Source organism: Heterodontus francisci, chromosome 36 (assembly GCF_036365525.1).
Source record: "Heterodontus francisci isolate sHetFra1 chromosome 36, sHetFra1.hap1, whole genome shotgun sequence".
Lineage (NCBI taxonomy): Eukaryota > Metazoa > Chordata > Chondrichthyes > Heterodontiformes > Heterodontidae > Heterodontus > Heterodontus francisci.
Genome location: NC_090406.1, coordinates 37073380 through 37087737, shown reverse-complemented (window position 1 = coordinate 37087737; position 14358 = coordinate 37073380). Strand labels below are relative to the sequence as shown.

Here is a 14358-nt window from a genome sequence, read left to right as displayed (position 1 = left end):
ACCAACTAGAAGGACAAGGGCAGCAAATACATGGGAACACCACCACCTGCAAGTTCCCCTCCAAGTCACACACCATCCTGACTTGGAACTATATCGCCGTTCCTTCACTGTCGCTGGGTCAAAATCCTGGAACACTCTTCCTCACAGCACTGTGGGTGTACCTACCCCACATGGACTGCAGCGGTTCAAGAAGGCAGCTCACCACCACCTTCTCAAGGGCAATTAGGGATGGGCAATAAATGCTGGCCTGGCCAGCGACGCCCACATCCCGTGAATGAATTAAAAAAAAAAAATGTACCCATTAACATATTCCAAATATGTAATACCCTTTGGTGGAAACATTCCCTTAACTTTCCTTCCCAAACATAGAGCTGAATTTTATTCTCCTGCCGCTGGGTGGCCCACCCCCAATCACATGGCAGGGGCGGGCGTTCCCTGGACGGGAAGGTGAAGGCGTGCAAGCGCCAGCTGCCACATGGAAGATCATGGACAGCCGGCAAGATCGCAGTGAAAGTTAAGTTAATTTTTCATTTCCTTTATTTAAATATTTAAAGAATGGTCTTGTTGCCAAGTGGACGGGGAGGCGGGGGGCGGGGGTGCCACCATGGTGCCTCGCTGCTGCCAGGACGATCGGGCCCGGCAGTCCCGGCATTGGGCTCTGTGGCGGGCTGCTGCCGGTGTGATCCTCCGGCTCCCCCCTGCCACACAGCCAGACGTCGGAAGCTCAACAAAATCCTGGCTACGGACTGCAGCGGTTCAGGAAGGCGGCTCACCACCACCTTCGCAAGGGCAATTAGGAGCGGACAATAAATGCTGGCCTAACCAGTGATACCAACATCCCGTAAAAGAATAAAAAGAAAACTTAACCTAATTTAAAAATTTATATTTCCTGCTATATTTGACTTTTCCTCACAGTGATCAATTTTGTTAATCCCTTTCGTAATCTTGAAACCTTCAATGAGGTAATCTCAAAGGGCACCCCCCGCCCCACACAAACGTACCCAACATCTTTAATCTTTCCGCCATAACTCCAGATCCCCGATAATTGGAATCTTCTTGCATGATCTCCTCTTCACGACGGTGACAATGACCCTGTCCCCACTAACAGAAAGTCACTGCACAGTTATCAGATTACCTGGCTGGGGTGATGTCTTGGTTGCTGATTTTGTGGGTGCCTGTTTCTTCTGATGGATAAGTTCTCCGCTCTCAGCATCTTCCCGCACAAAACCTAAAAACAAGCGTCATGGATAGTAATACAAAAAGTGACTTTGATGAGTGTTCTATGCAAGATCGGTGCAGTGATATTATCAAGCATGTATCTCTCATAGTCGAAATTTGAGAGAAAACTCTCACCTGCCCGATGGAAAACTGACAGGATTGAATCAGCCGCCCACTTTATATGAAGTCAATCGGTTGTAAAAATCGGGGAGGGTGCAAAATGGGCTGCCAATCTGATCACATCAACTTTCCATCAGGCAGGTTAGGTTAAAATGAATTCAAATAAAATTTTCAGTTTCAAAGGGGATATAAAAGATAGTAGAATGGTGTCTCTAAAAGTGAATTCACAGCACTACATTAAACTAAACTGTGACTGTTGGATTAGGTGTACAGGGTCAAAGTGCTGACAAACAGATGGAAGAAAGAATCTGCATTTATATAGCATTCTGAGCACTTCCAAATGTGTTTCACATTGAGTAAATAATTTTTTGAAATGTAGTCACTGTTTTATAGGCAAATATGACAAAAAGTCACACAAAAGGGAACCAAGATGAATGACCAGTTTCTCAGTTCTTTAGTAGTGTTAGCTGAGAGAGGAATGTTAGCAGGACACCAAGAGAATTCACTGCTCCTCTTAAATACATCCACCTGAACAGGTATTCGAGATCATAGTTTAACAGTTCAGTATTCCCAGCTCTATGGTTTATGACCGCTATCTGAATATGATAGGTCTGACATTCCCTCAGTACCACACTAGATTGTCAGCCTAGGTCAAGTGCTGTGGGAAAGTTCATTGGTTTATATTATCATACTGAGACAAGTTGCACTGACTGAGCTCAATCAGTCCACTCACAACTATTGCTCTGCATGTTTACAGCAGCTTAACAATGCGTACCTGCCCTCATGTCACCAAGTGTTTGCTAGGTCTGCCTTCAAATAGAATGAAGAAGCAACACAAACATCCAGATTGGATCATAAGGGAATATTATTGTTACACCCCTGTTTTACACTACCATATCGTTAGATATTGGGTACTACAGGTATGCCTCTAACTATAAGATGCTCAAACTGCTTTGGGAGTGACTAGAATCAGTGCATCCGAGAAATTATCCATGGCAAGACGTTAAACTTATGACAGAGTCTATACTTTCTGTACATAATGGAGGAATACTTAGCACAAAATAATTCACTCAGACTTCCCTTCCCTGGTAAATCATTGCTGAAGCCCCAAAGATTCAACAAAATTATATGTTGTATGTGAAATAACCAATAAATCTGTAAACAATGAAAGGATAAACATACTCAGGTTGATTTCATAGTCGGTTACTCTTTCTAAAGGCTTCAAAACTCCATGGGTATGTTGAACAAAATAGTCGATTACCTCCTGCGTACTGTTGCACAAGACCTGGAAAATACCAGAGTTTTATTAAAGCTTTCATCTGACTTGGTCAGTAGGCAAAGCAGAGGATTGGTATTTAAGAGTACATTTAACCATCGCTGCAACTGCACTGTTGGTATAAAAGGGTTTTACTTCACAATGACATTGCATTTATATCATAAATCAAGGAGGCTCCAAGCCGACAGTGGAGGAGTGAGTTTAATTTCACTTTGCTCTGGAATGATATTGGGTCTTAACACCAGATTGCACTACACATTCTTAGAATTACGGCAATGCTGAAATCCTATCATACCAACACTAAACACATTTTGGGATGCATTCACATATGTGCTGTTGGTGTTGAAGATAGAGATGTTATCTGTGATTAAAGGGTTGAATGGTGGAGATATGAAGATGTATTTTCACTCGCTTAGCCAAGGTTTGCAGAGAAGGTTGCAAATTGTGTAAAGCCCATTGTTTGCAAAGGAGCACACTCAATGGATCGGAGTTTCAAATTTCAATCTTTCTTATGCTGGAGTGAAGGATTAACATTGGGTTAGAATTAGCCAAAAGCATTGTAATGATCATGTCAAGGTCATGACACGCACGCACACGCAATTCTGGTATGAGAATGCGGCTTACTTTTCCTCTCCATAACTCAGGGGCTTCAACACCAATTGGAGCATCATTACTGCCACCCTAGCTCAGATCTGCTAATTCAGCATAGGTCAGGGACTGAACCCAGGCATCTTCCTGCTCTGTATGGTCCAGAACAATGGAAGGTGCATCTACCAACTGAACCATTTGGACTTAAAATTGTTTTATAAAAATGTAATTATAAAGCTGCGTACTTACTCCACTGTCAACTTCAATGATGTACCCATTGTCCGCACAGCGTATTCGGTAGTGCTTTACAAGTGCATTGCTGAAATGTAAAACACAATTTTAATATAGCCACATTTCTAACATTCTCAAACCACTGTCCTGTTCCCTCACCCTACTACATTCTACTTTAACTTGTATTTACTCAGGGCCTGAAAACTGCAATTTCTTAACTCCTTTAGTCTTCCTTTCCCTCTACAATAGGCAAGCTTACAAAACCCAAGCTTGACATTACCTAATCATTTGTTTTCACCTTTGATGGGTGTCCAGCACTATGGGCTTTGGCTTTCCAAAAGATAATTCCATGGAAACAAAAGGCAACGGAATTATGTTGTATGGCTAACCCTTTGAGGTTAAAAATCCTGCTATTGTAATCTGTTGCAAATTTAACTCTTATTTGAAGAGATGCTTTGTATACCTAAAGATTGTAACCTAACCCTTACCCTGCTTAATGATGACAGCAGAAGTGTGGTCTAATGAACCCCAAGCAAATCTGACTAAGTTGTGATATTTCACTATGTAGTCATTCACCCAGCTCTCCTCTAAAAGGACCCTCTTGAAATATCCATAAACTTCTGGAATAATATGATTCTAGTGCTAAATGTTGGTGAAGCTGGAAAACTGGTAGGATAATGGGAATTTAAGAAAGTTAGATACTTAGTTGACCCAGATGGAAATGTTATTGTAAAAAGCCGACATCAACGTCCCAAAAGTATTTTTATATTAATGAGCGATCAATAACATTTCTGCAAAGGCTGGAAATTTGAAAAAACAGTTTTCAGAATTCTCGTTCCACCTGGACCCCTCCCTCTGGCCTCTTACCATCTCTAGGTCTTTTTGTTGAGAACTTCTGGAGTGGCATTGGTCGTCTCAATTTCACTGCTCCTCTCACTCACTCTAAACTACCTCCCTCTGAATTTACAGTACTCCACTCTCTCAGGTTCAACTTTAACACTGTCATTAAATCCGCTGATAAGTGCGGTCCTCTTGTTTGACGAGCCAACCTTTGCCTAGCTGAGGCTGAACATCAATTCTCGAATCCTCCTTTTACCTCCAATGGACCGTGACCCCAATGAACATAAAGTCATAATTTCCCAGACTGACCTCACTTCCTCTGGAGAACCTCCTCCACAGACTCAAACCTCATAGACCCCCAACGCCACACAGTCCACTTCTACCTTCTTCCCAAGATCCACAGATAAATCTGCCCTAATAAACCCATCGTTTCACTCTGAACTCGCCCCACTGAACTGATTTCTTCCTATCTCAGCTCTTTTTTTTTCTCCCCTTAAGCCGTCTCTTCCAACCTACATCTCTGACTCTTCAGACACCCTCCACCCCTTTTTTCCAAGTTTCCTGGCCCTAACCATCTCCTTTTTACCATAGACGTCCAATACTTCTACACCGCCATCCCACGCCAGGATGGCCACAGGGTTCTCTGCTTCTTCCATGAACTGAGGACCAACAGTCCCCGTCCATCACCACCCTCCTCTGCCTGGCTGAACTTGTTCTCATATTGAACAACTCCCGAGTCCAGTCACTTCCTCCAATAAGGAGGTGTTGCTATGGGAGCATGCATGGGTCCTAGCTATGCCTGCCTTTTTGTGGGATATGTAAAACATTCTTTGTTTCAGTCCTACTCAGGTCCCCTGCCTCACCTTTTTTTTTCCCGGTAATTGATGACTGTATTGGTGCCGTTTTCCACTCCCGCTCTGAACTGGAAAATTTCATGAACTTTGTTTCCAATTTCCACCCTTCTCTCACCTTCACATGGTCCATCTCTAACTCTTCCCTTCCTCAACTTCTTAGTCTCTATTTCTGGGTACAGGCTATCAACCAATACCCACTATTAGCCTTCTGACTCCCGTAGCTACCTTGATACACTTCCTCACCCTGCTTCCTGTAAGGATTCTATTCAATTCTCCCAGTTTCTCTATCTCAATTGCACTTGTTCTGCTGATGCTGCCTTCCATACCAGAGTTTCCGATAAGTGTTCTATTTTGCTCAATTGAGGATTTCTCTCCACCATAATTAACAGGGTCCTCGACCATGTCCATTCCATGTCCCATACTTCTGCTCTCACTTCCCTCCCTCCAAGAACCATGTTAGAGTTCCCCCTGTCCTCACCTTCAACCCCACAACATCCCACAGATCATCCTCTGCCATTTCCTCCACCTCCGGCATGATGCAACCACCAAACACATCTTCCTTTCCTCTTTCAGCATTCCAAAGGGACCATTCCCTCTGCGACACCCTGGACCATTTCTCAATCATCCCCAGAAATCCCCCCTTTCCCACGCAAGTGCAGGAGATACAACATCCAGGGCCCAAAACACTTCTTCCAGGTGATCTACTTATACTTCTTTCAATTTAGTATACCATAGTCACTGCTCATGATGCAGTCTCCTCTATAGTAGGGAGATCAAATGCAGATTGGGTGACCACTTTGTGGAATACTTTCATTCAGTCTGCAAGCATGACCTCGAGTTTCCAGTCACTTGTCATTTTAATTCTCCTCTCCACCCCCACTCTGACCTCTCTGTCCTTGGTCTCCTGCACTGTTCCAATAAAGCACAACATAAGCTGGAGGAAAAGCACCTCATCTTTCGATGAGGCACTTTACCACCTTCCTGACTCACTGACTTCAACAATTTCAGATCATAATCACCGCTTCCATAGTTTTTTGGACAACAGGTACTGCTAATGGTTCTGCTGTCCCCATCTACACCTCCTCTAAACCCACTTTGTGCATCTTTACTTGTCCCATTACCACCTTGTTCTGCCATGCACTATCAACCCTTTTGTCATTTAATCTCTTCTGCCATACACCCCATCACAGACATTGCACCCTCCCCCTTATCCGACCTCTATTCTTGCTTTAAATCTGTTACATCTTTAACTTTTTCAAGTTCTGTCGAGAGGTCATCAAACTGAAACGGTAACTGTTCCTGTCTCCACAGATGCTGCCAGACCTGCTGAGTATTTTCAGCATTTTATTAATTGGTCATTCTTTTGTTGCAGTTTGTGGGGGATTGCTGTGCACATAATGGCTGCTGTATTAACCTGCATAACAGACTTCATGTTGCAACTGATCCATTGCAACAAATAAATGTCGATGACTAAAGTGTTCTGTGTGACCTGAGGATGCAATAAGGCACTATCATTATAAATTAAAGTTGTTTCTTTCTTACTTGTTGAATATTTGCCGTGTTGTAACTGAGATGTTCTTGTTATCACCACCAGGTCTCATTAACAAGTTTCCATACTCCATATTCCTCTCCAACATGATCTCAGCCTCAACTCGCGAGATCTTATAGTAGCATCTGGAACAAAACAAGATAAAAACAGTTAAAAACAGTATTTAACTAAACTGTATATGGACAAAGCCTGAGGTAGAATATGAATGTTAATGCCGTCACATAAAATTCCTTTGTCTGGTCTTTTAATGGAGGTGTTGATCTCTCAAAATAAACAGTCAACCCTTCCATTAAAATTACAGGCAAGAGAATTTCATACAAATATCCATAGGATCACATTGCATAGTATATTTCAGGGTCTAGATTCAGATAACTTGTGTTATCTTAGATGTCAGGTGAGGATAAGATTGGACTGAAATATGATGCTCCCCCAACAACAGAATAGTTTGTCCAGTTACAGTGGCCAATTTGGTGATGCACCAGAGAGTGATTAGCACCTGTGGAACCATAGGGCAATAAGCAGTCAACACCTTCATCAGAAGAGGGTGAAGAAAATAAACACAAAGTGATGGGCATACATAACCTCAGAAGATTATCCCTCCTTTCCTCCCTTGTCCATCCTCCTCTTCGCCAATACTACCCCCCGCTCCTCTACCCTGCCCTCTTCCTCCCATTTCCTAGCAAGATACCTGGGAAGGCTGTTTTCTACATCATCATAGTCGTCTTGGACAGGCTCTGGAGTCCTTGATCGTGTTGGGAGTGGTGGAGGGATTGACTTTCTGCGGTGTTTTACCTCTTCCATCAGTACCTCCTGCAGTCTGTGAATCTGTCCAGGGAGGAGAGCCAGGTCGGGTATCTCCAGCTACCAAAAATAAAATATGTAACCTAGCATTTGGAGCAAAACAACCTTCTCTGCTCCATCCCATTAATACATTAAAATTATTGCATTTCCTTACTTAAAGCCTTGCAACAATTTAGAAATTCAACATTTGGGGAGTGTGGAGTGTTACTTTCCTGCGGCATTGCTCACAGGTATTCTGGGAACTGGAAAAATAGTTGTGCTATTTAGTTCGTAATTGGTCTATTCCTTTAAGGCCACTGCTCAAGCACTCCTTTTAGGAATCCAGATAATTGGAACTGCTTGTAAATTGCTGAGGTTAATCAGAGGTCAGTAAATAGCTCATCTTTTTATTTTAAAAATGACACTTTCAAAGGTGACACACATACACTTGGCACAAGATATACGCAACAGAGGACAGGAGAGCTCTCTTTTGTTCTGGCCAAACAAGTCCATTCCATTTTTTTTGCTCTGAATCCCATCTACCCACCTCATATTGTCATGCTAGACCCCCACCTGACACGAATGAGGCATATTAATTTTGTCATATGAACATTGATTTGAAAACTGTTGCTGAAGTGAAGAAAGGACTTGTTAAGAAATCACCAGGCCCTTGGCTGGAAAAACATTTTTTGCATACCAACAGCCAGTGCTTGGAAGGACAAAATGACTATTCCCTGCTTCAATTTGACCTACAATGAACTTTGAGCACCAAGTATTGTGTGTAAGAAGAGACATTCCAGGGTTGGCTAAGACCAGAGAATCCACAAACAGATGTGGTCAGATCAGCTAGTCACATGATTAACCTGCTTAGCAACTTGGGTTTTTCTGAATTGTACAAACAGTTTGAACTGAGAGTGTCTGTTAGCTGGACTGAAAAGACCTCTCCTGGCTGGCTCCCATCTCTTTCTCATGGAACTCCAAATCCACTGAAGACACATGAACCCCAAGGAGAGAAAAGTCTCCTACAGCGAACAAGGTTTAAGAATAATACAGGGCCCCAATGAAGAGCAAAATCTACCCTACAATCAAGTGAGCTCGAAGTACCATAACAAAAACCCTCTTCAGACATTGCCTCAAACGTTTCCACTTTATTTTTCTTCTGCTCTTTTCTGTCTCTATCTGCATGTGTGTATTGCATATGCATGTTAGCATAGGCGCGTCGTATATCCGTAGGCATTAACTGAATTAGAGTTTAAGTTTAAATTTAAATAAATTTCAACCTTTCTTCTTTAAACCTTAGAAAACCTGTTTGTGCTGGTTTCTTTGCCTTATAATTGGAAAGCAGTGAACAAGGATTCACCAAGGGGGAGCTAAAAACATGGTGTGTTCAAAATTAAACCCTGTTACAGTAAGCCCAGGTGAAGGCTAAGAGGGAACCCTAGACCTCTTTCTCACCTGGTCGTAACAATATTCATTGGCAATGAATCCCAAAACAGGCCAGCCAAAAACTGCATTTACTGTGGGAAATAGGCCAAAGGCCCTTCAGAATCTAATCAACGACAGCACACAATCCTCACTATCCAGGCTTTGATTAGATTAGATTAGAGATACAGCACTGAAATAGGCCCTTCGGCCGACCGAGTCTGTGCCGACCATCAACCACCCATTTATACTAATCCTACACTAATCCCATATTCCTACCAAACATCCCCACCTGTCCCTATATTTCCCTACCACCTACCTATACTAGTGACAATTTATAATGGCCAATTTACCTATCAACCTGCAAGTCTTTTGGCTTGTGGGAGGAAACCGGAGCACCCGGAGAAAACCCACGCAGACACAGGGAGAACTTGCAAACTCCACACAGGCAGTACCCGGAATCGAACCCGGGTCCCTGGAGCTGTGAGGCTGCGGTGCTAACCACTGCGCCACTGTGCCGCCCTTTGGTTGGATCTCAAGTTACCACATTTAGCTTGTGCTGAATGTTCGAACAGCGTTTCTTCCACTACTCATTCAGGCTGTAACCGAAGCAGTGAAGTGACAATAAGAGCTGGCTTACCTTTGCAACTGTGAGAATAAAGCCTTTCCACTGCTCTCGGCTCTCTGGACTATCTGCCTGTGGAGGGAAAAGAAAACTTAATGATAAAAAGCTTTTGCAGTTGAGGTTTTGTTTTTGTATTTCTCCATCTAGAAAAGCTGTCTCAGTATTCATAGCAGTTAAGCCCTCTACAACAACTAGAAGGTTTGTAGATTTAACAGAGGGATTTCACTATAGCTATGAATTCAGAGATTACTTCCCTTCTTACAGGGTGTTACATTTTCCCTGCTCTAGCGAGAAAGATATCACAGTCAATGCTGCAGACAGAAAGGATGAGAGGACAGAAGAAGAAATATACGAAAATGGAGACAGAATTTATACAGCACCTTTTTACATCTCTCAGAAATGTCAAAATGAACAACTGGAATGATTCTTCATAACAACAATGCGTCCAACATTATTTAGGCAACCAAAGCAGCCATTTTGCACACAGCAAGATCTCACAAATAGCAGCGTGACAAATGAACAGTTGACCTGCTTTTTTGCCAGTGTTGTTTGATGGCCGACACAGCAGAAGACTCCATTCTCCTCTTTAAGCTGTGCTGTGGACCTCCTAACATCCATCTAAACCACCCAGAACAAGCAATTGGGGCCTCAGTTTAACATCTCATCCAAAAGGACAGAAAGAAAAAGGCAGAGAAAAGAGAGGAGAAAAAATAAAACATTAATGCAGTTTGGTTGCTCCCTGTTGGCATGGGACAGACAGCTTGCTGCTTTAAGCCATATTCACGTTTTCGGTCGGAGTGGATGCCCCAGGTGATCAATTGACACCTAGAATATCTCCAATGTTGACAGATGTGCCACGGGTGACGCTCTGTCTTCTGATTTTTCTGGGTGAAACAAGCTACAAAGAATACTAATTAAAAGAAGTAATGTTTGCTAGGGATGTAAACTGCCCAGAGCCAAATCTGTGGAATTCATCAAGAGTAAAAAGTGTTACCTTTAACTTAACATCTCCATGTTTCAGCTTTAGTATTAAGTTGACCGTTTGCAGGTCCTTGTCATGGCTGTCCTCATTCACCACAGACACAAAGTCATCAAGACTGATTTTTTCAATATACTGAAAAATAATAGAAATTCTTAAAAATAAATAAATGATGCGGGGGTGGGGGGAGGGGGGGGAGGGGGACTGAGACCCTGGGTGGGGTGAAAAAAAGTCAGAGTTCAGAATCTGGGATTAGGGTGGATCGGAGGCCTCAATGTGGGGGTCAGAGTGGTGTCTGATCATGGAGGTTTCTCAAGCAGGCACCTGCATCCAAGGGGTAGGTGTGAAGGCACTTACCTTATGAATCCACCAAGTCCTTACCTGAAGGAAGCTGCCAACAGCAGTTAAAAGTTTGCCTGGCAATGAAGTTCTCAGCCTTATTATCATATTTAAAGTTCCAACCCACCTCCTTGAAGTGGGTTGCCTGCTCACCCAACTTCTAGCTTCAGTTAAAGCTGGAAATGGGCATGTTGGAGGTGGCTTTACATCAGAAAACAGATTTTCTTGACTTTAAACCCCCACCTGACCCAAACTCAGTTTTTTAACGTTAAAAACCTGTAAACAGGAGAGATGCCACAGCTCAAGGAGCTGAGACTTTACGCACAAGGCGGTGGTGGTGGTGGGAGGTGGGGGGGGGGGCGGTAAATCACATTTGAGCTCAGTAACTTGCAACCAGAACAAACTGAACTACCCAGCACTAAGTGCCACCACCGCAGGCTGCATATAATTGGTGCCAATATTGTTTTACACTTGGGAGGTAGAAATAAGATCAGTTGTTCCCATCTCAATGTATTTACACTCATTTATTATAGTACTACCCCCCAGAGACATTGCTGTAATATAAATGGCGTACTATTCAGTTAGATTAAAAATTGCAGCTGCCAAAGAGGCTGTGGACAAGATTGCTGAAAACATCAAAGATTGGAACAATGGCTCCATTCAAAGGAGCAGAGCTTAGCCTGTAAAATGCAGGCCGAGCCTTCTCTCATCCCAAGACTGAAACTATTAAAAAATCAAATGGCAAGTACATGGGTTCCTCACATATCCAGGCACTTCACCAATTTATCATTGGGCAGAATGATTTTAAAAAAAACAAAGTGACTCCTGACAACACAGAGCATGCGCAGAGCAATCCTGGACATCATCAGTCCGTGCGAACATTTGCCAGCTTGCCAGTTTGAATGTGTGCACAAGACGCCGCCACACAATGATATCTTCACCCCTCAATAGCCGCCTCCATTCCCCTGAACAGTACCCGCTCCCTCCCACCACCCCTGCTGCAATCGCCGCTTCCCCGCACCCCACCACGCCGCTGACCACTGGCTCCCCGCCTCACCGCTGCCTTCCTCAGCCACTCACTCCCTCACCCACAGCCGCTTCCCCCACAAGCCACTCACTCGCTCTCGCGTATTACTGGCAGCTGCTTGTGATGTTGCAGAGAGTGATATTTCAGTGGATGAGGCTGCATTTGAGCATGTGTTAGCATTGCACTACCTACTGGTTGCATTGTCAGCAAACACAGCCTCTTCCTGATATATATTATTGGCTGAGGTCTTGGTGTATAGGGCACAATTTCAAAATTTACAGATGAAACAAAACTTGGAAGCATTGTGAACTGTGAGGAGGACAGCATAGAACTTCAAAAGGACATAGACAAGTTGGTGGAATGGGCAGACAAGTGGCAGATGAAGTTCAACATGGAGAAATGTCAAGTCATTAATTTTGGTAGGAAGAACATGGAGAGACAATATAAAATAAAGGGTACAATTCTAAAGGAGGTGCAGGAACAGAGGACCCTGGGTGTATGCACGTATAAGTTATTGAAGGTGGCAGGACAGGTTGAGAGAGTAGTCAGTAAAGCGTACAGTATCCTAGGCTTTATTAATAGAGGCATAAAGTGCAAGAGTAAAGAGGTTATGTTAACTTGTATAAGACACTAGTTCAGCCTCAGCTGGATTATTACATCCAGTTCTGGGCACCACATTTAAATGAATGATGTGAAGGCTTGGAGAGAGAACAGAAAAGATTCACAAGAATGGTTCCAGGGATGAGGAACTACATTTACAAAGAGAGATTGGAGAAGTTGGGATGGTTTTCCTTGGAGAAGAGAAGAGAAGGCTGCGAGGAGGAGATTTGATAGAGGTATTCAAAATCTTGAGGGGTCTGGACAGAGTAGATAGGGAAAAACTGTTCCCACTCATGAAAGGAAGATTGAGAAGGCACAGATTTAAGGTAATTGGCAAAAGAAGCAATGGTGACATGAGGAAATACTTTTTCATGCAATGAATGGTTAGGATCTGGAATTCACTGCCAGAGGGTACAGTGGAGGCAGGTTCAATCGAAGCATTCAAAAGGGAATTGGATAGATACTTGAAAAGGGAGAATGTACAGTGTTATGGGGAGAAGGCAGAGGAATGGCACCAAGTGAATTGCTCACTCAGAGAGCCGGTGCAGACATGATGGCCGACTGGCCTCCTTCTCTGCTGTAACAATTCTGTGATTCTGAAGAAGAAACTCTGTTTCTCTCTCCACAGATGCTTCCAGACCTGCTGTATATTTTCAACACTTTCTGTTTTTATTTCAGACTTCCAGCTTCTGCAGTATTTTGCTTTTATATCTTCCAGAATGTTGATCTTAATGAATCTAGCAACTTCAAAGAAAACTTGTCAATGTATCAGGAGCCTAACAAGGCAGTACAGAAGTATAAAAACAGCTTCTGGGTGCTCTGATGGATGGCACAATAGGTTTTTCTGGCTGGATGATCTCAATTGGGCGGCACAGTGGTTAGCACCGCAGCCTCACAGCTCCAGCGTCCCGGGTTCAATTCTGGGTACTGCCTCTGTGGAGTTTGCAAGTTCTCCCTGTGTCTGCGTGGGTTTCCTCCGGGTGCTCCGGTTTCCTCCCACATGCCAAAGACTTGCAGGTTGGTAGGTAAATTGGCTGTTATAAATTGCCCCTAGTATAGGTAGGTGGTAGGGAAATATAGGGTCAGGTGGGGATGTGGAAGGAATATGGGATTAGTGTAGGATTAGTATAAATGGGTGGTTGATGGTCGGCACAGACTCGGTGGGCCGAAGGGCCTGTTTCAGTGCTGTATCTCTAAACTAAACTAAAAAAAAACTAAATGTGTTGAAAGAGTTTCATTGCATACTTGTCTCCTACGCTTCTCTAAGACCCGATAGAATGCCAAATTATTGTAAATTGCTTATATGATAACCAGTGGGAGAGAATCCTGTATATTTCTCATCTTAGCAAGCATAAAGAATCTCCTGCCCGTCCCGCCACCTCACTTTTCACCTTTCCCTCCACTACAACCATAAAAATTAAACAGTGAATGGTTTGTTTAATGACACTGCTGCAGATTGAAAGGTATGCGCACCAGCATTCAGAAACACACAGGAACCTACCGTTGGATCCCTACTGGTTAGCTGGAAACACAGGCTATTTCCTCTTAGCACGGTCCAGTATCTCTTGTATTTCTGTCAAAAGAAACTGCATGTTAAACAAAGAAATGTATTTCTTTAATTCATTTTTTAAAATGTCTTCCCCCCACCCCCCACCTTTATCTCCTGCTCCAGCAGCTTGGTCCCCCTGCTGGAGAAACAAGGGGTTGAGGTCACTGGCATCACCATGGAAACTGAATGGAATGCACAGTTTGATTGAAGCCATTGCTGTGGTACAGGAACCACAGCCATCGGCTTATCTGCCCCTCTACCCTCACTGGACACCTGCTTCTCAATCAATCAGGCCTGTCTGAATGGGTCAACAATTATGTAAAATCTCCATCCAATTTTCTGCCCACTCCTCCTGGATTGT

At 43.4% G+C, this 14358-nt stretch overlaps 1 protein-coding gene across 5 annotated transcripts in view; it reads right to left on the bottom strand.

Moving 5' to 3' along the window:
- The window catches only part of LOC137351754 (signal-transducing adaptor protein 1-like), a 52749-nt gene that overhangs the window by 25765 nt on the left and 12626 nt on the right, over positions 1 to 14358 (bottom strand). For all 5 annotated transcript variants that reach the window (XM_068016551.1, XM_068016552.1, XM_068016553.1 and 2 more), the window contains exons 2-9: positions 13950 to 14021; positions 10498 to 10617; positions 9519 to 9575; positions 7365 to 7537; positions 6670 to 6801; positions 3452 to 3521; positions 2521 to 2623; positions 1136 to 1228 (exon numbers count right to left, since the gene is read on the bottom strand). In XM_068016551.1, the coding sequence (XP_067872652.1) occupies positions 1136 to 1228; positions 2521 to 2623; positions 3452 to 3521; positions 6670 to 6801; positions 7365 to 7537; positions 9519 to 9575; positions 10498 to 10617; positions 13950 to 14021 (820 nt within the window). The remainder of the gene's footprint in view (positions 1 to 1135; positions 1229 to 2520; positions 2624 to 3451; positions 3522 to 6669; positions 6802 to 7364; positions 7538 to 9518; positions 9576 to 10497; positions 10618 to 13949; positions 14022 to 14358) is intronic.